This window comes from Chlorocebus sabaeus, chromosome 22 (genome assembly GCF_047675955.1).
Source record: "Chlorocebus sabaeus isolate Y175 chromosome 22, mChlSab1.0.hap1, whole genome shotgun sequence".
In the NCBI taxonomy this organism is placed as follows: Eukaryota; Metazoa; Chordata; class Mammalia; order Primates; family Cercopithecidae; genus Chlorocebus; species Chlorocebus sabaeus.
Window position 1 is genome coordinate 54,528,580 of NC_132925.1, and position 27,030 is coordinate 54,555,609.

Genomic DNA, 27,030 nt, shown 5'->3' on the forward strand with positions numbered 1-27,030 from the left:
GGGCGAAGCTGCTGAAGCTCGCTGAAGAGGGGCTGCTATTCGGGGCTCTCCTGCTCTTTTGCAGTTATGGCTGGAGGCTGGCCCGGTGCCAGGCTGGCTCCATAGGGTGTGCCATCTGGCAGGGAGGCCTGATGTTTGTATGATCACAGAAGCTATCCCAGTCCACCCTTGCTGAAGCGGTGGCAGGGCCTACCTGCTCCTCCTGTAAAGTGCTCAGTAACAGAGTTGGAGTAGGGGTGGGAGGCTTGGTATTTGTCAAGCTTCCCTCCTCCTGAGATCCGGGGTTTCACAAGTGAATCTTGAGCAACTGCCCACGGTCTCTTGGCATTGAGCCCAGGGAAAACAACGTTCTTCCTCTTCTTCCAGGAGCTCAGCGGCTAATGGAGTCAAAGCAGCTGTGGTTAGTGAATAGGAAAGGGCAACCTTTGATGAGGCTGGGGGCTGGGGAGGGAAGATTCCAAACAGCAAAGGAGCTTGAGCCTCGGTAGGACCTGCCCGTCCTAGAGGGGGAACGGACTTTCCTGGGCCCCGCACAGCCAGGAGTAGCTGTCGTCAAGGTGTGCTGTGTCCCAGCCCCTCCAGCTCAGCCTTTTCATTTGTTCAAGCTGGTGCTCGGGAGTGCACAGGATGCCTTTCAGAAGAATTCTAAATCCCCGGGGGACTGTGATAGCACAGTCACATGTCTGAGCCCAAAACAAGAGAATCACTTGTATTTTTGCCACGCTTCTCACCAGTGCTGTCCATATTTGTGTACATAATTGTTTGTTTGTTTATTTTCTTTGAGACAGAGTCTCGCTCTTGTTGCCCAGGCTGGAGTGCAGTGGCACGATCTCAGCTCACTGCAACCTCTGCCTCCCGGGTTCAAGCGATTCTCCTTTGCCTCAGCCTCCCAAGTAGCTGGGATTACAGGCACCCACTACCATGCCCAGCTAATTTTTGTATTTTTAATAGAGATGGGGTTTCGCCATCTAGTCTCAAACTCCTGACCCCAGGTGATCCACCTGCCTCAGCTTCCCAAAGTGTTGGGATTACAGGCATGAGCCACCGTGCTCAGCCCTTGTACACATAATTATTTATTTATTTATTTATTTATTTTATTTTTTATTTTGAAATGGAGTCGTGCTCTATCACCCTGGGTGGAGTGCAGTGGCGTGATATCGGCTCACTGCAAGCTCCGCCTCCCAGGTTCACGCCATTCTCCTGCCTCAGCCTCCTGAGTAGCTGGGGCTACAGGTGCCTGCCACCACGCCTGGCTAATTTTTTTTGTATTTTTAGTAGAGACAGAGTTTCACTGTGTTAGCCAGGATGGTCTCGATCCTGACCTCGTGATCCGCCCGCCTTGGCCTCCCAAAGTGCTGGGATTACAGGCGTGAGCCACCACACCTGGCCCACATAATTTTATTTGATTTGAGATGGAGTCTTGCTCTGTTGCCCAGGCTGGAGTGCAGTGGCATGATCTCAGCTCACTGCAACCACCGCCTCTCAGGCTCAAGAGATTCTCGTGCCTCAGCCTCCCGAGTAGCTGGGAGTACAGGTGTGCACCACCGTGCCTGGCTAATGTTTGTATTTTTAGTAGAGTTGGGGTTTCACCATTTGGCCAGGCTGGTCTCGAACTCCTGGCCTCAAGGGACCCACCTGCCTCAGCTTCCCAAAGTGCCTTGGATTCCCAAAGTGTTGGGATTACAGGTGTGAGCCATCATGCCTGGCATGTGCACATCATTTTAATAACTGATATTTTTGAAAACGTTTATCGACATAATTTATATACAATAAAATGTACTATTTACAGGTAAGTCTTTCAATAAGTTTTGGCAAATTTATACAGTTATGTAACCACCATTTCTGGTAAATCATAAAGCTGCCATCTGTCCCTTTATAGTCATGTAAATAGACTTTTCTAAAATGTAAATAGAATCATACTGTCTTAAAATTTTTTATTTCTATTTTTGTAAATTAAAAAAATTGTTTAGAAAATTATTATGAATCATACAGTCTTTTATATCTGGCTTAGATTTTTAAGCTGTGTGTGTGTGTGTGTGTGTGTGTGAAGAAGAAATATATCAGTGAGGTAAAACATTTAAGTGGTTCCAAAGGGTAAACAGAACTATTCATCTAACCCCATCTGATTCCTTCAGGAGCAAACACCATCTTGTTTTTGTGTGTACTTTCAGAAACACAGAAGGATGTAAATATAACTAAGAAATAAGACACTCATCACAGGCCGGGTGTGGTGGCTCACGCCTGTAATCCCAGCACTTTGGGAGGCCAAGGCAGGCGGATCACCTGAGGTCCGGAGTTTGAGACCAGCCTGACCAGCATGGAGAAACCCTGTCTCTACTAAAAATAAAAAATTAGCCAGGCATGGTGGTACATGCCTGAAATCCCAGCTACTCAGGAGACTAAGGCAGGAGAATCCCTTGAACCCGGGAGGCAGAGATTGTGGTGAGCAGAAATCGCACCATTGCGTTCTTGCCTGAGCAACAAGAGCAAAACTCCATCTCAGAAAAAGAAAACAATGAAATAGACATCCATCACATACACATATGCTTATTCTAGTCACACTTTCCTCTTCTGATTTAATATATTCTGGAGATCAGTTCACATGAGCTCCTATAGAACTATGCATTCTTCCCTCAAAGGCTCCATGGTACAGATGTGCTAGAGCTGAGTTAGCCACTCCTCTGATGGATTTAGATTTATTGACAGTATTTTGCTAATGCAAACCATGAATTGAAAGTTATAGTGGTTTTTTTTGTTTGTTTGTTTTTGTTTTGTTTTGTTTTTTTGAAGTTGGGAGGCTCCTAAGAATCAGAAAGGTAATCAGAAAACCTTGACCTTCCTTCATGGTTTGTTATCGCCTGATGGGGTCTTCCTGCCCACTGCCCAGACAAAACCAACTCATCGAGACTGTGGTATTGCAATAAAGAGCTTAACTGACGTGAGGCTGGCCATGCCACCTGGGAGACGGAGCTGCTACTCAAATCACTCTCCCTGAAAATGTGGAGGCTGGGGTTTCACCAGGGTAGTTTGGTGGGCAGGGGCTAGAGGAATGGGTGCTGCTGACTGGCTGGGGATGCAGTCATAGGGCTGTGGGAAAGGCTCCTTGTTCAATGAATCTGCTTCCGGGTGGGGCCACAGGACTGGTTGAGCTAACGGTCGAGGGTCCAGGTGGGACCATCCGGTTGTCAGAAATGCAAAAACCTGAAAGGATTTCTGGTTGAAATGAAAGGGTTGCATTTCAAAAGGCCAGTCTTAGGTTCTATAATAGTGAACTGGAAAAGTTGCAAATCTTGTGATCTCTGGAATAATGACTGGTAACCATTTAACTGAATTTTGAGCAGAATTCAGGTGGCCTTTCATCGGTTGGCTTTGGGAGTGGTGGGAACCAAGTGGGCAAGACAGCTGAGGCTCGGCCACACACACAGAAAGCACCTACCCTGTGTGGAATGACAGATGCTAGGACAAACGTGGGGACCTGATGTGACTGGCGTGGGAACAGCAGTGTCATGGTGATGTCTAATGGATAATTGTCAGCAAGTGCTGTCGGCCCTACTTTCAAGGGATGTCCAGGAGCCAGCCATTCCCCCCACCCCTACTGCCACCCCTCTGGTCCTGCCACTATCATCACTTGCCTGGATCCTTGCAGTGGCCCCTCTGGGCTCCCTCCCTCTGCCCACCCACCCCTGGATCCCCGGCCCACCCAGCATCCAGAGGGCTCCAGGTCCCCATTGCACTCCTCCTCTGCTCAGAAGAGGCTCCCCTGCCGAAGTAAAGGGCAGAGTACTCCAGGGCCCTGTGCGAACTCCTGCTTCCTTGACCTCTGAGTCCTCACCTCCTCTTACCCTCCCCCGGCTGCCCATCAGCCACACCATCCTCACCATTTCCCACTATGAGCCAGGCACCTGCGGACCTCCTGGCCTTTGCACTGGCTAAGTCCCCGGACCCGCCTGGCTCTTCCCAGATGCGGACACAACTCACTTGCCCACTTCCTTTAAGCCTTTGCTTCCACTCTATCTAACACGCCAACACCACCCACCCACCCCAGCTCGATCTTTCTCCTAAGCACATTTCCAGTTGAACATACAACATATGATCTCTATTTACCACCATTATTGTCTGACTTTCCTCACTGAAATCGGAAACCTGAAGACAGGAATTTTCTTGTTTTGTACACTGTGGTAACTGCTCAGCAACTCGAACAGGGCCAAGCACATGGAGTAGAAGCTCAGTAAGTATTTATTGAATAAATGAATGAATAGTGTTTGCTGAAAGAACCTTCACACTCGGGAATATTTTAAGTGTTGCTGCAATTCCCGACCAGCAAGATGCAGAGGAAAACCTTGAGAAGAGGACCCAAAGAAGGAAACCACAGTGTTTAGACACCAGCATCCAAAAGAGCGAAAATGCCAGCTCAGACCTGGAGCCTGGTCACGGAGGACAAAGGTCCTGACAAGGACTGTACCATGCAGAGGTCACTACCTGCTACCTGAGATATGAGACTCTCCTTGATTCAACAATATTCAATGAGACAGTCAATCTGATTCCTAACAGGAGAGGCCAAGGCAAGGTGGTCTAGTCAGCCAGTAGGATTGAGTGACAAGCACAGACCCATGCCAGAATTAGAGGCCACGCAGGAGGTTCCACAAATGCACTTCCTTGGTGCTGAGACCACAAAGCCAAAGAAATGAGGCTTCTTGGTTTGATCGCAGACTCAGTAAAAATGAACCTAATCCTGCTCCTCATGGCTGGGTCGTGTCCTAGGGAGGCACCAGCATTCAACTTGGTCTGCTTCAGTATATAGTTTTTATCCGTGTGTGTGTTCTGTTGGGACTCTGTACATTTAGACATCTGTGCAGGGGGACTCGTGAGGAGACCAGTCTCCCTGGCAGGCCTAGATGTAGCGTAGCCTGAGGCAGGAGGGGAATACAGGTGGAGCTGGATGTTCTTTCAGCCTCCCTGGCAGAGATCAAGGTCAGCTTGGCCAAACTTCTGCTGTGGCTGGCTCTTATGTGGGGGAGGGAGGCAGTCCCCAGAGCAGGAATGCCTTCCCTGGGGCTCCTTTCCTTGCAGAGGAAAAGCCAGCCATCCTCCCCTCCATGTCTCCTTCAGTAAAGCCTGTGAGTAAGCGGAATCCGTGCCCCAGGGGCAAACCTCTGGGCTCTGGCTTAGCCCCACCCTGGGGAAACATTCACAGCCCCTGGTAAGAAAGCCCTGCTGCAGGAAGACTCTAGGGCAGGGCCCAGCTGCCGGGTCCTGGGCTGCTGTCGGTGACGGTACCCCAGGCTCCAAATTCTCTGGGCCTGGGGGCAATTCCCTTCCCTGGTTACAACAGATTCCCACCCCGCCCCACCCTACCGCCCGGGCCTGGGCAGGGAGGCACGGGGAGGTGGCAGGAGAGGGGAAGCAGGGGCCAGACAGGAGGAAGAGATGATGCCCTGGGCCAGATGGTCACCGCACCTGCTGAAGTGAGAAACTCTGGCTTCTCCTAGTAGAAACTTCAGGATCCCCAAAATTGGACCAGCAAATAAACTTAGTGACAGTCACACCAACCTTCTGGAAACTCACAGTAGGTGTCCACTGCCCCTGTGGGTCCCCAGGACCCCTCTGCCTGTGGCCTCAGGGACCCAGTACTGCACTTCCAATGCTTTGCAGACACACCTCGGGCTTGAGTCCCATCTCACTGATTCCACAAATACTGATCTGTGGCCTACTGGGTGCGAGGCCTCTGTGGCTGTGGGGGAGGCAAGGTCCCTGCTCCAGTGGGAGTGACAGGTGTAAAACAGGACGACTTCAGAACCTGGGAAGGGGGACAAAGCAGAGTACTGGGAAGTGGGTGGGCACAGGGCAGCCTGGGATGATGGGGGAAACAGCAAATCTTTGCCATCTGTTCCTGGCCAGATATAACTGGGGATGCTACCTGATCTCTCTTCAGCCTCAGTTTCCTCACTTGGACAGTGGAGCTGGAGCCACCCCCACTGCCAGACCCTACTCTCTGGGCTGCCTCTAGGAAGCACAACCTGCTCAGGCCTCCTCCCCATCCCCGTGGCTGTCAGTCCCTCCTGAGAATGGTCCCGTAAAAGGAGGCCGCTGGCTGTAGAGGGAGATGAATGACCCAAGGTTGCCCGGCCTGTGCCTAGGGCCCCATGGCTCCTGAGGCCTGGCCTCGGTGAACCCTGGAAGGGGCTTTCTCTGTGGGCTTTGCCTTGGTGCCTGGAGCCCCTTCGTTATGGGCACCTCTCAGCATGATTAACACAGGCAGATGGGACCTGAAGGGGCCATTGGTCCTTCTGAAAATCCTCACCAGTCAGTGTGACTGTGGGGAGACCATGCACAACATGTGGGATTCTGCCCTGCACCCGCTCAGAGCCTGCACCCCTTCAGAGCCACTGGTAATGATTCGCTGCAGGTGGGGTCACCCTGATTCTTCTCTGAGGTGTCTTTTCCTTTCATTTGTTCTGAGAAACTGAGAGGATCACATGACTGCATGCCACCTAAACTAGGCTGTGCACAGCCCACGTTCTGTGCAAGGAGGGCGCAAAGCAGTAGAGTGTCTGTGACCCACCTGCCACCTTTCCAATGCTACTACAAGATTTGCAAGAAACAGTCATTTATCAGGAACCATCTTTATTAAAAAAGATAAAATAGAGCAGGGCAGGGGAGAAGTGCTGCCGGCTCCCGTGTTGCTGAGCACACGGCAGTGTGGGCATCTCGTCAGGCTCCTCCCCAAAGCCATTGGTGTCCACTGTCAATGTTCTTGGACCTCAGGGCCTTTGTCTTCTCCAATCTAAATGCAGGGAGACATTTGACACGGACTCTTTCAGGTGTTTTGCAAAACAACAACAACAAAAAAACATTCTCATTGACTCTGGTCACCCTGCTGTGCACTAGATGTCAAAACCTCTTCCTCCTGTCCAGACTTTGGTCCTTTGACCGACAACCCCCCCATTCCCTCCCTCTGCCACTCTCCTGCCCCTGGTCACCATCCATCTACTCAGTACTACTATGGGGTCAATTTTTTTAGATCAACACTTCCAGGACATCATGTGGAATTGGTCTCTGTGAGGTGGTGGAGATGCTAAGTAGCGGGATTTCCTCATTCCACGGTGCACACATCTATCAAATCCTCACATTGTACCCCATGAATGAATACAAGCATGATTTGCAAAAAAAAAAAGAAAAAAGAATTGAAAGGTGCATTGTCTGGCAGCCCTGTGGCAGCCCGTTTCTTTCTTTCTTTTTTTTTTTTTTTTTTTTTTGAGATGGAGTCTCATTCTGTCCCCCAGGCTGGAGTGCAGTGTAATCTCAGCTTACTGCAAGCTCTGCCTCCCGGGTTCACACCATTCTCCTGCCTCAGCCACCCGAGTAACTGGGACTACAGGCACCCGCCACCACGCCCGGCTAATTTTTTGTATGTTTAGTAAAGATGGGGTTTCACCATGTTAGCCAGGATGGTCTTGATCTCTTGACCTCGTGATTCGCCTGTCTCGGCCTCCCAAAGTGCTGGGATTACAGGCATGAGCCATCGCGCCTGGCCACAGCAGCCCCAGTTTCTTGTTGGCAAGGCTGACTTCACAGCCTCGGGCTGCCTAGCTTGGACAACACTGGCTTCCTGCGATGGTTTTCGCTGGGCCAGGGACATTTCTGGGTCTCTGCCACTGCTGCTGGTGGTGTGGGTGGAGGGAGAGCCCACAGGGTCATGCTGGGGGGCTTTGCTAAAACTGTCTGGCTTCCTCTGCAGGCCGGCAGATGCACTGGCGGGAACAGTGGTCTTCTGGTGAATGCTGAATATGGGACACGCTGGCTGGCTGTGAGCCTGCTTCGGTGGGAGAGGGAAGGTGGAAACTTCAGTGGATAGAGAAGGACGGGTGGGAACCCCAGGAGGAAGGGACCATGGTCTGATGGTGGACTGCTTCTTTTGTTTGTTCTAAAAGGAGGTAGGTGACCATAGGATAGTGAAATGCTATTTATTTGATTGGCACAGAGATGTTCTTGTCCGGAATCCCATGGCCACCATGAAGCTGGGTGGTTTGAGGTTCGGGTGGTCCAGTAGCGGCTCTTTGTATGTTGTCCATGGCATCTCCTGGCCACAGTTCACCCACCAGTCCCTCAAAACTTGTTTCAGTGGGGGCCACTCCCTGGGGTCTAGTGTTTGTAACTTTTGAATGAGTCTTTCAAGTTGAAGGCGGAAAAGAATGGTGGGGCATGGTAGCTTTCTGTGAGAATTTTATTCTTGAGGTCCATCGTGTTCCCTGAATAGAAGGGCAGGGCCCCGGCCACCATATGGTAGAGGAGGACGCCGAGGCCCCATATGTCCGTGGCAGGGCTCTGGTACCCCCAGCCCAGGAAGAGTTCTGAGCAGGAATGGTGGGCTTCTGCTCTCACTTCTCGCCCTTCTTGGGCAGCCAAAAATTAAAAGTGGGAACAGCCGGCTCCCTTTGAGCCCTCTTTGGTTCCACGGGGAAGGTGGACTTTGTCAGATGGGGAAGAACAGGTGGGACCCCCAGGAAGAAGGGACTGTGCTCCAATGATGGAACGCCTCCTCCTCTGCACTTCTCCTGCACCCCAGGATTAGGTACGAGGCCATGGGATAATCATATGTGTATTTTTTGTGGGGGAGAATATTGATTCCGAGATGTGTGATGCTTGGAATCCCATGGCCACCATGACCAGGGTTATAGGGGACATAGGTGTCCAGGGTCTCTGTATGGTGTCAGCAGTGTCTTCTGGCCGGCACTGACCCAGGGATCCCACATCAGCTGGTTTAGTGGGGGTCACTCCCTGGGGTCGAGGGTGAGGAATTGTTTTACTAGTATTTCCAGTGGAAACGAACAAATAGGTGGGGAGTCATACTGTCACATAGCCTGAGGCGGGAAGGGACCAGGGGTGGGGCTGGATGTTCTTTCAGCCTCCCTGGCAGAGATCACAGACAGAGTGGTCAGCTTGGCCAAGATTCTGAGGGCTGGCTCTGATGTGGGAGAGGGAGGCAGTCCCAGAGCAGGAATGCCTTCCCTGGGGCTCATATCCTTGCAGGGGAAAAGCCAGTCATCCTTCCCTCAGAGCCTCCTTCACTGCAGCCTGCGGGGGGCGAGTGACCTGGGGGATCCATGCCCCAGGGGCTAACCTCTGTGCTCTGGCTTAGCCCCACCCCGGGGAAATATTCACAGCCCCTCCAGAAGAGAGCCCTGCTGCAGGAAGACTCTAGGGGAGGGTCCAGCTGGGAGAGTCCTGGGCTGTTGGTGGCAGTACCCCAGGTTCCAAACTCTCTGGGCCTGGGGGCAATTCCCTTCCCTGGGTACAAGGGATTCCCAGCACGCCCTGCCCTACTGCCCGCCCCGCGGGGAAGTGGCCCAGGAGAGGTATCCTGGTGACTCGAGTCGGGGTCAGCCTGGGTAGCATGACCCCCGGGAGGCAGACAGGGCGAACGGGGCAGGCCCCAGGCTCCAGAGCAGCTGCCGAAAGGCTGTCCGGCGGCGTCGGGTCTCCATGGAGACGGGGGCGGGGCCAGGAGGCGGTGAGCGGCGGCGGGCGGGGCTTTTAACGGTCATCGGCTCAGCACAGCCTGGACAAAAAACACACAGCCCGGCCTGGGAGACGGAGCTCTGCGGGCGGCCGGGGCTGCCTCCTTCCAGGTGCTGCTGCCCCAACACAGGCGGGCACCCTCTGCGGGTCCCGCGGCGCCCGGCCCGCTCAGCGCCTCCAGAGGCCTCAGCTGAGGGTAACCCTCCGCAGCTGGGATCACTCCCCTGAGCCTCCCGACCTTCCCATGGGTCCTTTGGAGGCCTGGGTTTTGGAATTTGTCCTTCCTAAGTGCCGCCCTCCGGGCGCGGCTGCTGCAGGACCACAGCTGACCGAGTGCGTCCCCTGCGGGCCCCCCCCCACCCCGGCTTCAAGGGCACAGGGGAAAGGCGCCTCAAGCCACAGAGCCGCAGAGCTGCCAGGAGCTGACCCTCCGGGTGGGGAGAGGACACTAACTCGGGTCTTCTCCACTTCTCAAGGCTCCTTCTCACCTGCAGTGAACGGCTCCCGGCACCTCAGGGGCCTTCCTGTTTCATTGATGTCAACAAGTGATCATTGATCACCTCTGGTGTGCAGGGACAGAGAAGACAGACAACGCTGGCCCCCGGGGGGGCGAGGGAGTCTAGTCTATCAGTGAAGAAACTCCCCATAGACGTGGGGACTAGGAAGGAGACACCAGGAACAGTGAGGGTGGAAGATGGGGGTGACCCTACTGCAGATGGGGTGCTCAGGGAGGGTTTCTCTGAGGGGGTGACATTCACTAGATCGACCAAGGGATGGTCAGGGCCTGTGAAAGTCTTTTAAGAGAGGGAATGGCAGTGTCCGGTGGACCATTTCAGGGATGGGAATAGGGCAGCAGGGTGGGGGGTGTGAGCCAGGCAGGCAGGGCCCAGACACCATGTGATGGGTGCAGGGGTGGGACCCATGGAGGCTCTGAGAAAGGCCTGGGCCTCAGAAGATGGGGAAGCAAGAAGACCCACTTGGAGGCCTTCACAGGCCAGAATTCGGTTCAGGTTTCAGAAGGGGGCTGGGTCCCTCACGCTCTTCTTGAGCCGAAAGGGCTCCATCCAGGTCCTTGGGCTCTTTCCACACAAACATGGTTCTGGGGCCCCGGCTACATGGACACCTTTCTGATGTCTGCAGCCAGGCAGGGGGCGTGGGCCGACCCGCCCCTTCCTTTGCCAAGTGGACAGATGAAGGGAGCCTGTGAGGGCAGGATTGCTGGATTGGAAATTGGACTTGGAGTGTAATCCAAACGCCCCACAGGCCCCGCCTCTTCTCTGGAGCTCGGCTTCAAGAAAACTGGGACAAGGGATGGCAAGACCAGCTCTCAGGACCCTTGCCCCTCCACCCGGTAATGCTTTTAGATGGTTCTCAGGGGCCACCTTTTTCAGGAGGAATTCTCGGGTTATAGGAAAGTAAAGGGAGGAATCGTGCTTTGAATGGCACTTTGATCAGACTCTAGACTAGGTGTTGGTTTGAAGGGGTTTGCTTTTCCTCCCACCCCATCCCCCTTCACAAAACCTGAGTCCTAGGGAGGCCGTGAGTGAGATTCCTGTTTCTAGATTTTCATCATTCCGTATTGCACAGGAGGAGGTCTGGGGAAAAAGGGGACACATACTAGCAAGTATATGGAAGATATATACACACTAGGTTCTGGAGCAGTTGCTGACATCTGGTCCAGCGGCCATGGAGACGGGGGCGGGGCCAGGTGGCAGTGACGCAGCAGGGGGCGTGGCTCCCAACGGCCTCGCCCAGCCTGGGCAGCGTCCGAGCCGGCACTGGGAGGCAGAGCCAGAGACCCATAGGCACAGCCGAACCCCTGCGAGCTTGCCCAGTAGGGAGCTCAGGATCCCCAAGATTGGACAGGCAGATAAGCTTAGTGACAGTCCCACCAGCCTTCCCGAGAGTCACGGTAGGCGTCCACGGCCCCTGCGGATCCCTAGGCCTGCTCTATCAGGCGACCTTGGGGACGGACCCGAGGCTGCACTTCCAATGCTCTGCAGACACACCTCGGGCTTGAATCCCAGGGTCTCACTGATTCCACAGATATTGATTGAGGGCCTCCTGGGTGCCAGGGCTGTGTGGCTCTCAGGGAGGCAAGGTCCTTGTTCCAGTAGGGGTGACAGGTGTAAAACAGGACGACTTAAGAACCTGAGAATGGGAACAAAGCAGAGTACTGGGAAGTGGCTGGGTGGGTGTGGGGCAGCCTGGGACGGGGTAAACAGCAAACCTTTGCCTTCTGTTCCTGGCCAGATTTCATTGGGGATGCTACCTGATCTCTCTTCAGCTCAGTTTCCTCACCTGGACAGTGGAGCTGAACCCACCCCCCACTATCTGAGCCTGCTCTCTGGGCTGTCTTTAGGGAACCCGCCCTGCTCAGGCCTGCTCCCCACCCTCCATGGCTGTCAGTCCCCCAGGAGAAGAATGTCTGCCATATGGAGGCTGCTGGTAGCAAAGGATGATGAACAAGCCAAGGTTGCCCGGCCTGCATGCTGGCCCAGGTGGATACTTGAAGGGAGTTTCTCTGTTTGTGGGCTTTTGCCCTGGTGCCCTTCCCAATAGTCCCTTGACCCAGCCCAGCTCAATGGGCTGGAAGCCCTGGCTTCTGAAGAGATGTCAAGCTCTACCATAGGTCACAGCCAGAAACAATTCTGGCCTTGTCCAATGATAGTAAAAGTCAGGCCTGGGAAGGTGCCCTCTCACAGGACGGCACTTCCAGAGGGGGCACAGCAGCAAGGTGGAGGGACAGACTCTGACGGGCCCTTGGGGAGCTCAAGCAGAACCCACAGGGGCCCTCTCTCTGGGGTACAAACTGGCATTGGGTGGAGGGAGATCCAGTATTGACACCTGAGGGACCTTCACCCCAAGGTAGATTTAAAGGACAGCAGCTCATTGGGGAGACAAGGGACTCCACAACACTCCCACCCTATCCTGAGACTGCTTCTTGCTACCTGGTCCTGCTCTTTATTGGGGAAGGAGAATCTTATCTGACTAGGGGAACTCCAGGACCGACCCTGGCCACCATCAGTAGTGGGTACCGCATGTTCAAGGTTGGCACACTGAGATGCTGGCCATGCACAAGGATGGGGCCTTCTGGACCTACCTCAAGCTCCTTAGGAATCCACAAGGAAGCTCCCTGATGGGTGCTGATGGGCATCTACACCCATAGATTCACTGCCTGACATAGAAAGACCAGGTTCCTGGGAAGCTGGAACCTGCCTTATGAAAGCCCAATTCCCACCACCCGCTCCATCCCTCGGGGCTGCTGCTGTCTTGCCATCAACCCTCCCGACACCCAGGATGCTTGCCTCACCCAGAAGCACTCCTCCGTCAGGACTCAGGGGTAGCACTTCGTGCTGCTGTTATCAAAAGGGGAAACTATCGAAGCACAAAGGCCAATGCCACACTAGACAGCCAGGAGCCTAGCAGCACAAGTGGCCCCCTAAGGCGCTTTGGGGACCACACCCACACCACTCTGACCCCAGCACAGTCTGGTTCCCAGGGCTTCAGGGTCCTCCTGGAGACTTCTCAACGTGATTAACACAGGCAGACGGGACCTGAAGGGGTCGCTGGTCCTTCTGAAAATGTTCACCAGGCAGTATGAATGTAGGGAGGCCATGCACAATGTGAGACTCTGTCCTGCACCCGCTCAGAGCCTCAGCCCTTCAGAGTCACTAATAATGATTTACTGTGGGTGGGCTCACCCTGATACTTCTCTGAGGTCTCTTTCTGTTTTTCTGAGTAACTGAGAGGATCACTTGACTGCATGCCACCTGGACTAGAGTGTGAACAGCCCTTATTTTGTGCAGGGAGGGCACAAAGCAGCAGAGTGTCTGTGACCTATTTGCCGCCTAATGCTACTACAAGATTTGCAAGAACTGGTAATGGTTACTGGTAATCAGTAACCATTTTTATTTGAAAAGATAAAATAGAGCTTTGCAGGAAAGTACTGCAGGCTCCCACGTTGCTGGGCAGACGGCAGCCTGGGCATCTCACCCGGCTCCTCCCTACAGTCATTGGCATACACTGTCAGGTTTCAATGTTCTTGGACCTCAGAGCCTTCATCCTCTCCAATCTAAATGCAGAGAGACACTTGACATGGATTCTTTCAGGTGTTTTGCAAAATGCAAGACACTCTCATTGACTCTGGTCACTCTGCTGTGCACTAGATGTCAAAACCTCTTCCTCCTCCCTGAGACTTTGGTCCTTTAACCGACAACCCCCCCATTCCCTCCCTCTGCCACTCTCTGGCCCCTGGTCACCATCAATATACTTGATACTTCTATGGGGTCAACTTTTTTAGATCAACACTTCTGAGACTTCATGTGGAATTCGTCTCTTGGTCTCTCTGAGGTGGTGGAGATGCTAAGTAGCGGGATTTCCTTATTCCACAGTGCACACATTTATCCACTCCTCACATTGTACCCCATGAATGAATACAAGCATGATTTGCCAAATGAAACAATACAATAAAGACAGAAGAAATATAGTAAAATGCAGGAATTGTGGCTTGACCATCCCAACGACTTGATTTTTGTCTTCAGTCATGCAACTATGTTGGGGCAATATTATTCCCCCTTTTCTTTGGTGGACACAGGCAAAAACATTTTAATAGTATGCAAAGACATCTATCTGCTGGCAGCCCTGCGGCAGCCCCAGCTTCTTGCCGACGAGGCTGACGTCACAGCCTCAGGCTTCTCAGCTTAGACAATGCTGGTTTCCTGGGATGGTTTTCGGTGGATCAGGGACGTTTCTAAGACTTCACCACTGTTGCTGGTGCTCTGGGTGGAAGGGGAGATAACAGGGTCATGCTGGGGGCTTCATTAAAACTTCCTGGCTTCCCCGATCTGGCTTCCTCTGCAGGCTGGCAAGTGTACTGGCAAGAATGGCAGTCTTCTGCCCAGACATCTGGCCTTCCTCGACAGGCTGAACGTTAAACGTCTGACAAGCTGGCTCCCTATGAGCCCGCATCAGTGGGAGAGGGAAGGTGGAAAGTTCAGTGGATGGGGAAGGACAGGTGGGAACCCCAGGAGGAAGGGAACGTTCTCTGATGGTGGAGCACTTCCTCTCTTGTTTTGTGTGCTCTAAAATGAGGTAGGTGGCCACTGCATAGTTGAATTTTCTTTCTACGACTGCCACAGAGATGTTCTCGGCCTGGAATCCCATGGCCACCAAAAGCTGGGTTGTTTTGGGATTCAGGTGGTCCAGGATTTGTTCTTCATATGTTGTCAGAGGAAACTCCTGACCACTGTTCACCCACGGGTCCCTCATCACTTCTAGTGTGGTCTGCTCCCTGGGGTCTACTGCTGATAGTTTTTTAATGAGGCCTTTAAGACCTCAGGAAAAGTAGACTGGGGAAAAATAGCTTCCACTTTACATTTTTGCTGAGAGGACCCTAATACTGCATGAGCAGAAGGGCAGAACCTCGGCCACTATGTGGTATAAAATTACTTTGAGGTTCCGAATATCCAAGGTGGGGCATTGGTAGCCCTGGCCTAGGAATGGGGCCATGTAGGGGTAAGTGCCACAAAGGGCTGTCAGCTTCTGCCTGTCATGGAATGTGGTACCAAAGCCAAAGTCCGTGATCTTAATGTTACCATCCTTATCAAGAATGATGATTTCCGGGTTCAGGTCTCTCTCTATGTGAAATTTATTTGCTATGACACTACTGCATGGCTGACGGAATCTGCCTGAATATGGTCCAGGCCTCCTCCTCCCTCGTGAGGCCATGGCGGTCTATCGATTGTGCAGGTCTCCTCCTCTTGCATACTCAGTTACTAAATAAATAACTGGTGTCAGGGGTGTCAATCACTTGATACAATTGTACAATATTGAAGTGGCAGAGAGACGTTAAAATACTCTCTCTGGAGAGTGATGCCAGGGGAGCCAGCCTTGGGAATGATTTTGATGGCCATTTGGGTCCCAATCAGCACGTGATTCGCCAGTTGGACCTCACTGAATGCGCCACGGCCGATGGTGTCTAGGATTTTACAGTTCTGGAGCTCCTGGTCAGGTGTGGTGGCCGATCCCTGCTGCATAGTGCCACCTCTCTACACTGACTATAAAACTACTCTTAAGTGTAGTGACTATGCTAATACTGACCCCACCGACTTGATTTTTGTCTTCAGTTGTGCAACTATGTTGGGGTCATCTTATTCCTCCTTTTCAGTGGTGGACACAGGCAAAAACATTTTAATAGAATGGAAATGCATCTGCTGGCAGCCCTGCAGCAGTCACAGCCTTCTTATTGGCAAGGTTGAAGTCAAAGCCTTGGGCAGCCCAGCTTGAATGACACTGGCTTCCTGGGATGGTTGTTGCTGTGTCAGGGACATTTCTGGGTCTCCACCACTGCTACTGGTGCTCTGGGTGGAGAAGACCACAGGGTGTTGCTGGGGGGCTTGTTGATCCAGGGATGTTTCTGGATCTCCACCATGGCTGCTGGTGCTCTGGGTAGAGGGGGAGGCCACAGGGTCACACTGGGCAGCTTGTTGAGCCTGGGACATTTCTGCATCTCCACCACTGCTGCTGGTGCTCTGGGTGGAGGGGGAGGCCACAGGGTCATGCTGTGGGGCTTGCTGAGCCAGGGAGGCTTCTGGGTCTGAACCACTGCTGCTGGTGCTCTGGGTGGAGGGGGAAGCCAAAGGGTCGTGCTGAGGGACTTGATTAAAGCTCTCTGGCTTCCTCTGTAGGCTGGCAGGTGCACTGGCCAGAAAGGGGCTCTTCTGCTTAATGCTATGAGCCTGCTTCAGCAGGAGAAAGCTGGTGGAAACTTCAGTGGATAGAGGAAAAAAGTTGTGAACCCCAGGAGGGTCTCTGGTCTGATAGTGGACAGCTTCTTTCATTTTGTTTGTTCCAAAATAAGGTAGGTGGCCACGGGATAACTGAATTTTTCTTTGATTGCCATGGAGATGTTCTCAGCCTGGAATCCCATGGCCACCAAAAGCCTGGTTGTTTTGGGGTTCGGATGTTCCAGGATTTGTTCTTTATATGTTGTCAGAGGCAACTCCTGGCCACTGTTCACCCATGGGTCCCTCATAACTTCTTCTAGTGTGGTCTGCTTCCTGGGGTCTACTGTTAATAGTTTTTTATGAAGGCTTTTAAGACCTCTGGAAATGTATACTGGGGGAAAATATCTTCCATTTTAAATTTTTTCCGTGAGGACAGCAAGGCTGCCTGAGTGGAGGGGCGAAACCCTGGCCACCACGTGATGTAACATTACTCCAAGGCTCCAAACATCCATAGTGGGGCATTGGCAGCCCTGGCCCAGGAACAGTTCCAGGGCCATGTAGGGGTAGGTGCTACAAAGGGCTGTCAGCCTCTGTCCTTCATTGAACGTAGTATGGAAGACGAAGTCTGCAATCTTAATGTTACCGTCCTCATCGAGTACGATGTTTTCTGGCTTCAAGCCTCTCTCTGTGGGCAATTTTTTTGCTGTGGCAGTACTGCATGGCCGACAGAACCTGCCTGAACATGGTCCAGACCTCCTCCTCCCTCGTGAGGTGGTGGTGGTGTATCAGTTGTGCGGGTCTCCTCCTCTTGCACACTCTGTTACTAAACAAACTGGTGTTGGGGGTGTCAATCAGTTGATATATTTGTACAATACTAAAGTGATAGAGAGACTTCAAAATACTTCTCTCTCTTTCTGGAGAGTGAGGCCGTGGGAGCTAGCCTTGGGGATAATTTTGATGGCCATTTGGGTCCCAGTCAGCACGTGATGGGCCAGTTGACCTCACTGAATGCGCCACGGCCGATGGTGTCTAGGATTTTACAGTTCTGGAGCTCCCGGTCAGGTGGGGTGGAGGCCGATCCCTTCTCCAAGGTGCCACCTCCCTACACTGACTATAAAACTACCCTAGCAGTACTGACTAAGCTAACAATAATGACCCCACCGACTTGATTTTTGTCTTCAGCCATCAAACTATGTTGGGGTCATCTTATTCCTCCTTTTCGGTGGTGGACACAGGCAAAAACATTTTAATAGAATAGAAATGCACCTCTTGTCAGCTCTGTGGCAGCCTCACCTTCTTATTGGCGAGGCTGACATCAAAGCCTTGGGCTGCCCAGCATGGATGACACTGGCTTCCTGGGACGGTTGTTGCTGTGTCAGGGACATTTCTGGGTCTCCATCACTGCTACTGGTGCTCTGGGTGGAGAAGGCCACAGGGTGATACTCGGGGGCTTCTGGAGCCAGGGATGTTTCTGGGTCTTCACCACTGCTGCTGGTGCTCTGGGTAACGGGGGAGGCCACAGGGTCATGCTTGGGGGCTTGTTGAGCCAGAGAGGTTTCTGGGTCTGCACCACTGCTGTTGCTGCTCTCGGTGGAAGAGGCTCATGCTGGGTGGCTTGTTGAGCCAGGGAGGTGTCTGGGTCTGAACCACTGCTGCTGGTGCTCTGGGTGGAGGGGGAAGCCACAGGGTCATGCTGGGGAACTTGATTAAAGCTCTCTGGCTTTCTCTGTAGGCTGGCAGGTGCACTGGCCAGTAAGAGGCTATTCTGCTCAATGCTGTGAGCCTGCTTTAGTGGGAGAAGGGTAGTGGAAACTTCTATGGATAGAGGAAAAATGTTGTGAACCCCAGAAGGAAGGGTCTGTGGTCTGATAGTGGACTGCTTTGTTTGTTTATTCCAAAATAAGGTTGGTGGCTATGGGATAATTGAATAATTTTTGTTGATTGCCACGGAGATGTTCTCAGCCTGCAATCCCAAGGCCACCAAGAGCTGGGCTGTTTTGTGGTTCGGATATTCCAGGATTTGTTCTTCATTTGTGGTCAAAGGCAAATCCTGGTCACTGTTCACCCACGGGTCCCTCATAACTTCTTCGAGTGTGGTCTGCTCCCTGTGGTCTACTGCTAATCGATTTTAAATGAGGCTTTTAAGACCTTGGGAAAAGTAGACTGGGGAAAAATAGCTTCCATTTTTAATTTCTGAAATGAGGACCCTAACGCTATGTGAGTAGGGCAGAACCCTGGCCACCATGTGATGCAACGTTACGCTGAGGCTCCAAACATTCATGGTAGGGCATTGGTAGCCCTGGCCCAGGAAGAGTTCTGGGGTTTCTTGTTGGCAAGTCTGACGTCATAGCCTCAGGCTGCCCAGCTTGAATGATGCTGGCTTCCTGGGATGGTTGCTGCTGTGTCAGAGAAATTTCTGGGTCTCCACCACTGCTACTGGTGCTCTGGGTGAGGGAGAAGGCCACAGGTAGGCCGGGCACAGTGGTTCATGCCTGTAATCCCAGCATGTTGGGAGGCCGAGGCAGGTGGATCACCTGAGGTCCAGAGTTCGAGACCAGCCTGACCAACATGGAGAAACCTCATCTCTACTGAAAATACAAAATTAGCCGGGTGTGGTGGCGCGTGCTTATAATCCCAGCTACTCAGGAGGCTGAGGCAGGAGAATCGCTTGAACCCGGGAGGCGGAGGTTGTGGTGAGCGGAGATTGCGCCATTGCACTCCAGCCTGGGCAACAAGAGTGAAACTCCGTCTCAAAAAAAAAAAACAAAAAACAAAACAACAACAACAACAACAAAAACAAGAAGGCCACAGGCTGATACTGGAAGGCTTGTTGAGCCAGGGACATTTCTGGGTCTCCACCACTGCTACAGGTGCTCCAGGTGGAGGGGGAGGCCACGGGGTCATGCTGGGGGCCTTGTTGAGCCAGGGAGGTTTCTGGGTCTGCACCACTGCTGCTGGTGCTCTGCGTGGAGGGGTAAGCCACAGGGTCATGCTGGGGGGCTTGTTGAGTCAGGGACATTTCTGGGTACCTCCGGTTGTGCAGGTCTGTCTCCTCTTGCACACTTTGTTACTAAATAACAGGGTGATGCTCAGGGTCTTGTTGAGCAAGGGACGTTTCTGGGTCTTCTGCTGCTGTTGCTCTGGGTGGAGGGGGAGGCCACAGGGTCTTTATGTATTTAAGCATAAAGGCAAGGCTTGGCAAGGTGGCTCATGCCTGTCATCCTAACACTTTGCGAAGCTGAGGAGGGTGGACTGCTTGATCCCAGGAGTTCAAGACCAGCCTGGGTAACATGGCTAAACCTCATCTCTATAGAAAATACAAAAATTAGCCAGCTATGGTGGTGCATGCCTGTGGTCCCAGCTACTTGGAAGCTGGGGTAGGAGGATCACCTGAGCCTGGGAGGTCAAGGCAGGAGTAAGCCAAGATCGCGTCACTATACTCTAGCCTGGGTGAGAAAGCCAGACGCTGCCATGAAATTAAAATAAAATAAAATAAAATAAATAAAAGAAAATAAAATAAAATACATTGCTGAAAAAAATTAAAGACATAAATAAATGGAAAGAGCTATTTTCTTCATGGATTGGAAGACACTCAATATTTTTAAGATGACAATACCATTCAAAGTGATTTAGCGTAATCCTTATCAACATAGTTTGCAGAAATAGAAAAATCCATACCAAAATTCACATGGATTTCAAGGGACCCGTGATTGCCAAAACCTTGAAAAAGAACAAAGTTGGAGGGCTCACACTTCCTGATTTCAATTTTTTTTTTTTTTTTTTTGAGACAAAGTCTTGCTCTTCGCCCAGGCTGGACTGCAGTGGCACGATCTCGGCTCACTGCAAGCTCTGCCTCCTGGATTCACGCCATTCTCCTGCCTCAGCCTCCTGAGTAGCTGGAACTACAGGAGCCCACCACCACGTCCGGCTAATTTTTTTGGTATTTTTAGTAGAGATGGGGTTTCACCGTGTTAGCCAGGATGGTCTCGATCTCCTGACCTCATGATCCACCTGCCTTGGCCTCCCAAAGTGCAGGGATTACCAGGTGTGAGCCACCGTACCCGGCCCTGATTTCAGTATTAATACAAAGCTACAGTAGTCAAAACAATGTGGTATTGGCAGAAAGACAGACATATAGACCAATGAAACAGAATAGAGAGTTCAAAGCCTTCATATATGTGACAAATTGATTTTTGACAAGGGTGCCAAAATCATTTCAATGGTGAAAGGATCATCTTTTCAACAAATGGAACTGGAAAAACCGGATATTCATATGTAAAAGAATAAATTAAATCCGTAAACTACACTATACACAAAAATTAACTCAAAGTGGATCAAAGACCTAAATTTAAGAAAGTAAAAGAAAACCTTCATGACCTTGGATTCAGCAATGGTATCTTTAGCATGACACCAAAAGGACAAGCAACAACAACAAAAAAATAAGAGAGTGGGTCATCCAGCTTTGGAGTGGCAACCTTCATGGCCCCAGCAACAAAAAAGAGAACTAAATACGAGTGATGTTGAGACAGGTAAGATTTTTGTTCAGAAGTGTGCCCAGTGCCACACCGTGGAAAAGGGAGGCAAGCACAAAACTGGGTCTAATCTCCATGGTCTCTTTGGGTGGAAGACAGGTCAAGCTGTTGCATTATCTTACACAGACGCCAATAAGAACAAAGGGATCACCTGGGGAGAGGATACACTGACGGAGTATTTGGAGAATCGCAAGGGTATGGAAGAAAAATGATCTTTGCCGGCATTAAGAAGAAGGCAGAAAGGGCAGACTTGATAAGTTATCTCAAAAAAACTACCAATGAGTAATAATTGGCCACTGCCTTATTTATTACAAAACAAATGTCTCATGACTATTTTATGTGTACCCTACTTTAATAGATCTCATACACCAGAATTCAGATCATAAATGAATGACACAATATTTTGTTGGGCAGTTGTAATTTAAAACTAAGACTGGCTTGTGGTTAAATGTTCAGTTTTTGAATTTTAATAGAAATTCCAATTCAGCACATGGTATCACTGTTTACCCCTTCTAAAGATTTATGATTAGAATTTGTTAGTAATGTTAAACTTCTCACAAAGATGGTGAGTGCCATCTTAAAACTTAATGGAGGTCAGGCGCAGTAGCTCACGCCTGTAATCCCAGCACTTTGGGAGGCTGAGGTGGGTGGTTCACTTGAGTTCAGGAGTTCGGGACCAGCCTGGCCAACATGGTGAAACCCCATTAGCCAGGCGTGGTGGCAGGCACCTGTAATCCCAGCTACTCGGGAGGCTGAGACAGAATTGCTTGAAGCCAGGAGGTGGAGGTTGCAGTGAGCCAAGATTGCGCCACTGCACTCCAGCCAGAATGACTAAGCAAGACTCCATCTCAAAAACAAAAACAAAAACAAAACAAAACAAAATAAAAAAAAAAAAACAATGGAGATTGGTTTTATATTTAGATTTATATAACTGGGTATGTGAATATATTTAAATACTGGGGAAATTCCTTCACTGTCTTAGAACCAAGGAAGACTCACCTGTGTTTTGTGTTCATTCGCCTCTTAAAGGCAAGGGTTGAAGATAAAGGTAGCAATGTCTAGTTTATATTTCTGGCCTTATCTATGCGAACCTAATTAGAATTCCCTGTATTTAAAATGGTTCCTTTAACTTAATGAAAGACATTTTAGTGTGGTTTATGTGTAATATCAAATATTATTTAACACGTCTCACATTTTATACATGATCTATAAGGTCACATGCTTTTAAAAGAGTAACAAGTTAAACTTCATTCTTGAATTCTTTACAATCGAACTCAAACTAAGTTATAATTCAAGATTGTCTTTAAAGAGTAATTCAAAACCATAAAACTGTAAAACTGCTGTGTATTTGTGATTGGGAATGGTACTTCTGCCAACTTAAAATGATTAGAGGAGATACACACAAATTTTAAAACTATGTGTGATCATACGACTTAATTAAGAAAATCACAGATCAAAAAATAATAATAAAATAAAAAATAAGGCCAGATGTGATGGCTCATGCCTGTAATCACAGCGCTTTGGGAGGCTGAGGTGGGTGAATCATGAGGTCAAGAGATCAAGACATCCGAGCAAACATCGTGAAACCCCGTGTCTACTAAAAATACAAAAATTAGCTGGGCATTGTGGCACACGCTCATAGTCCCAGCTACTCAGGAGGCTGAGGCAGGAGAATTGCCTGAACCCACAAGGTGGAGGTTGCAGTGAGCTGAGATTGTGCCACTGCACTCCAGCCTGGCGACAGAGCTAGATTCCATCACCAAAAAAAAAAAAGATAAATTTGACTTTATCGAAACTAAATACTTTTGTGCATCAAAGGACACTATCAAGGAACTGAAAATCCATAGAATAGGAGAAAATATTTGCAAATCATATATCTGATAAGGGATCAATATCCAGAATATATAAATAACTCCTATACCTCAACAACGACAAAAACTTAATTTAAAAATGGGTGAAGGGCTGAGTACGGTGGCTCATGCCTGTAACACCAGCACTTTGAGAGGCAGGGGTAGTTGATCTCCTGAGCTCAAGAGTTCAAGACCAGTCTGGGTAACATGACAAAATCTCACATCTACCAAAATTGCAAAAAATTAGCTGGGCACGGTGGTGTGCACCTGTGGTCCCAGCTACTCAGGAGGCTGACATGGGAGGATTGCTTGAGCCTGGGAGGTGGAGGTTGCAGTGAGCCAAGATCACAACACAGTACTCCAACATGTGTGAGAATGAGACCTCATCTCTAAAACAAAACAAAAACTGGTAAAGGACTTGAATAGATATTTCTACAAAAATATAGAAATGGCCAAGAAGTACGTGAAAAGATGCTTAACATCATTAGTCATTAGGAAATGCAAATCAAACCACAATGAGATACCACTTCGTACACATCGGGATGATTATAATTAAAAAGTAGGGCCAGGAGAGGCGGCAGGTACCTATAGACCCAGGTACTCAGGAGGCTGAGGCAGGAAGACTGCTTAAGCCCAGGAGTTTCAGGCTACAGTGAACTATGATCACGCCACTACACTGCAGCCTGGGTGACAGAGCAAGACCCTATATAAAAATTTTTTTAAAATTATTAATTAAAAGGAAAAATATTTTAAGGAAAATAAATGTTGGCAAGAATATGGAGAAATTAAAGTCTACATGCGTTATTGGTGGGAATGTAAAATTATGAAGCTGCTATGGAAAGCAGTTTGGTGGTTCCTCAAAATGGTAAACATATGGTCATCATATGATCCAGCAATTCCACTCTTAGAAATATACCCTCAGAGGCCGGGCGCGGTGGCTCAAGCCTATAATCCCAGCACTTTGGGAGGCCGAGACGGGCGGATCACGAGGTCAGGAGATCGAGACCATCCTGGCTAACACGGTGAAACCCTGTCTCTACTAAAAAACACAAAAAACTAGCCGGGCAAGGTGGCGGGTGCCTGTAGTCCCAGCTACTCGGGAGGCTGAGGCAGGAGAATGGCGTGAACCCGGGAGGCGGAGCTTGCAGTGAGCTGAGATCCGGCCACTGCACTCCAGCCTGGGCGACAGAGCGAGACTCCATCTCAAAACAAAACAAAACAAAACAAAAAAGAAATATACCCTCAGAGGCTCAAACAAATATTTGTAAACCAATCATCATAACAACATTATTCAAATGGCTAAAACGTGGAAAATGTCCATCAATGGATGAATGGATAGACAAAATGTGTTATAAACAAAGAATGGGGGCCGGGCACAGTGGCTTACGCCTGTAGTCCCAGCACTTTGGGAAGCCGAGGAGGTTAGATCACCTGAGGTCAGCAGTTCGAGACCAGCCTGGCCAACATGGTGAAACCCCAACTCTACTAAAAATACAAAAATTAGCTGGCGTGATGGTATGCGCCTGTAATCCCAGCTACTCAGGAGGCTGAGGCAAGAGAATTGCTTGAACCCAGGGGCAGAGGTTGCTGTAAGCTGAGATCGTGCCACTGCATTCCGGTTTGGGTGACAGTGTGAGACTCCGTCTCAACAAAACAAAACACAACAAAAACAAAAACAAAGATGGAATTACTACAGCTGTAATAGGGAATAAAGTTCTGATGCATGCTACAACATACATGAATCTTGAAAATATTAAGCTGGCCGGGCGCGGTGGTACACACCTGTAATCCTTGCACTTTCGGAGGCCGTGGCGGGCAGAACATGAGGTCAGGACATCGAGACCATCCTGGCTAACACAATGAAACCCTGTCTCTACTAAAAAAGACAAAAATTAGCCGGGTGTGGTGGCAGGAGCCTGTAGTCCCAGCTACTCCGGAGGCTGAGGGAGGAGAGTGGCATGAACCCGGGAGGCGGAGCTTACAGTAAGTCGAGATCCCGACACTGTACTGCAGCCTGGGCAAGAGTGAGACTCCGTCTCAAAAAAAAAAAAGAAAAAGAAAATAATATAATATGCTATGTGAAATAAGCAAGACACAAGGATACATATTGTTATGATTCCATTTATATGAGGCCCCTAGAATGAACAAATCCATAGACAGAATGTGATTAGTGATTATTATGGGGTGGGGAGAGGAAGATGGCAAATTATTGCCTAATGGGTGCAAAGTTTGTTTGGGGATGATCAGAAAGCTCTAGAAGTGGATAGTGGTAATGGTTGTATACATTGTGAATATACTTAATGCTACAAATTGTACCCTTAAAAACATTTTAAATGGTATATTTTATGTTATATATAATCAAAATTCAAAAATAAAATAATGAAGTAGCTTTATATTACTGATTTGAAGCAGTCTCCAAAATAAACTGCTAAATGCAAAAGGTATGATATAGAACAAGAGGGGAAAGGAAACTACAGGTAAATACAAATTTGTAAATTCTCAACATCTCAGAAGGTTATAAAGTGATTGTCCCTATGGGAGACAAACCAGGTGCCTACAGGAATAAGAAGTGAGAGTTATTTTTCACTGGATATCCTTCTATACATTTTGAATTTTGTACGACGTATGTATATTATCTAGTCCAAAAATTTTTTTTAGTTAAAAAAAATGTGCTGACTGGGGATCCAAGAAAGGGGAAAAAAAAGATAAAATATGCTGGTTGTTCAAAGTCACAGTCCAGTATGAATTACTGCCATAAGGTAGCACTAATGATACAAACGAGTTACAAGTTATGATTCCAATCTAATCTCTTCCTTTCGTTTTATTTTATTTATTTATTTATTTTGGAGATAGAGCCTCACTCTGTTGCCTAGGCTGGTGTGCACTTGCACAATCATGGCTCACTGGAGCCTCAACTCCCTGGGCTCAATGGATCCTCCCACCTCAGCCTCCTGAGTAGCTAGGATTACGGGTGTGCCACCACACTTGGCTAATTTCTGTATGTTTCTGTAGAAACGGGTTTCACCATGGTGCCCAGGCTGGTCTCAGACTCCTGGACGCATGTGACTCACCTGCCTTGGCCTCTCAAAGTGCTGGGATTACAGCCTGGCTTTTTCAGTGAATGGTGTCCACAAACGAAAGCAAGCCCACGTGAAGTTCACATTAGATGGAGATGTTTCTTAGGAAACAAGGCAATTCTGTGTCCCCACTGCACTCGGAACCTGAACAGTTTCATGGTTAGCTGATCACAGACCCATCTCTACCCTAATAAACAAAGCTTTTCGAGGGCAGAGGATCTAATATATCAGTGCCTGACACAGGATAGGCACTTAATGTTTGTGGTAAGAACAAAAAAATGCTGGAACTATGGCTATGTACTCCATTTCCACTACTACACACAGGCAAATCTATCATTTGCTTGTTTTTTTTTTTTCAGCAAATTTCAAATAGAGGTTTAAAAACACCAAATACTAAAAATACAAAAACTAGCCAGGTGTGGTGGCGCGTGCCTGTAGTCCCAGCTACTCGGGAGGCTGAGGTAGGAGAATCACTTGAACCCGGGAAGCAGAGGTTGCACTGAACTGAGACTGTGCCAACTGCACTCCAGTCTGGGCGACAGAGTTAGACTCCATCTCAAAAAAAAGAATCATTCCCAACATATTGCCTCTTACCTGGATGTGACTGCTGGCTTCATTCTGTTTGGCACTGGATGGTCATTCTAAGGGGATTCACCCCGAGGCCTCTCCAATCTCTACTTTGTTAAAATCACAATCAACCCAATCCATCATCTATCATCTAGTTTTCATTAATGTTGGCTTCAGATTTAGGAATATGCCAGTGTAACTTTAGCATCCTGTCTTGACCTTTAGCCCATATTTTATCAGTGAGCACTACCTAAGCCCTCCTGATTTTGCTCCTTGGCATAGTTTTCCTCTTTCTTTTTCCCACATGGGTTAAATTTTACCCTTTAAGTTGAGGTTGTACAAGATCAGTTGAAATTTCTCAAAATGATGGCACTCAAGGAGCTAAAAGCTTTTAAGGTTTTCTCTATATAGTACAGGCCAGACTTGCATGTTTCCAAGCAAACATGGATCATGATAGTGTCTCTAAGACATTAAGAGGGTTCAAAAATGTTTTGGATGCCATTCTCCCTTTATACCGTCACTCTGTAATAGTCATAACAGAATTATATTCTCAATTGCAACAGCTACCTCATGTCAGCTGCAACTACTGCTCTATTTTAAATGTTTAAAATTTTTTACAAATCTTCATTTTAAAAGTTCCATTCAGATGTGTTTTAACATTGTTAATAATAGGAAGAATATATGTAAAAACACAAAATAAGACACCATTCTTTTCTTGTTTTCATAAACATTTTCCACTAATACAGTCCTCTCTCTG

The 27,030-nt window shown here is 49.4% G+C and overlaps 2 protein-coding genes and 1 pseudogene across 2 annotated transcripts; 2 read left to right on the forward strand and 1 right to left on the reverse strand.

Annotated features, from left to right (window-relative positions):
- The first annotated feature begins 11,523 nt into the window (after positions 1-11,523).
- LOC103227995 (uncharacterized) lies at positions 11,524-13,056 on the forward strand. Its single transcript, XM_038003593.2, is given in 4 exon segments — positions 11,524-12,020; positions 12,778-12,804; positions 12,806-12,853; positions 12,855-13,056. Coding segments are annotated over 4 exon segments (621 nt in total). The 5' UTR covers positions 11,524-11,676.
- Positions 13,057-17,679: 4,623 nt separating this feature from the next.
- LOC140709751 (uncharacterized) lies at positions 17,680-19,521 on the reverse strand. Its single transcript, XM_073009597.1, has 2 exons — positions 18,916-19,521; positions 17,680-18,718 (listed from the first exon to the last, which is right to left on the reverse strand). Exons 1-2 carry the CDS (start codon positions 19,264-19,266, stop codon positions 18,461-18,463), a joined length of 609 nt encoding a protein of 202 aa, XP_072865698.1. The 5' UTR covers positions 19,267-19,521; the 3' UTR covers positions 17,680-18,460.
- A 414-nt stretch (positions 19,522-19,935) lies between these two features.
- LOC119625721 (cytochrome c-like) lies at positions 19,936-21,301 on the forward strand (annotated as a pseudogene).
- Positions 21,302-27,030: the final 5,729 nt, after the last annotated feature.

Excerpts from the sequence above, each read along its gene's own strand:
- LOC140709751 (XM_073009597.1), bottom strand. The coding sequence starts at position 19,266 with ATGTCCCTGACTCAACAAGCCCCCCAGCATGACCCTGTGGCTTACCCC. Across the intron at positions 18,719-18,915 it reads CCTCCGCCTCCCGGGTTCAA|CTACCTGTGGCCTTCTCCCT; the intron begins GCGATTCTCCTG and ends ACTGTGCCCGGC.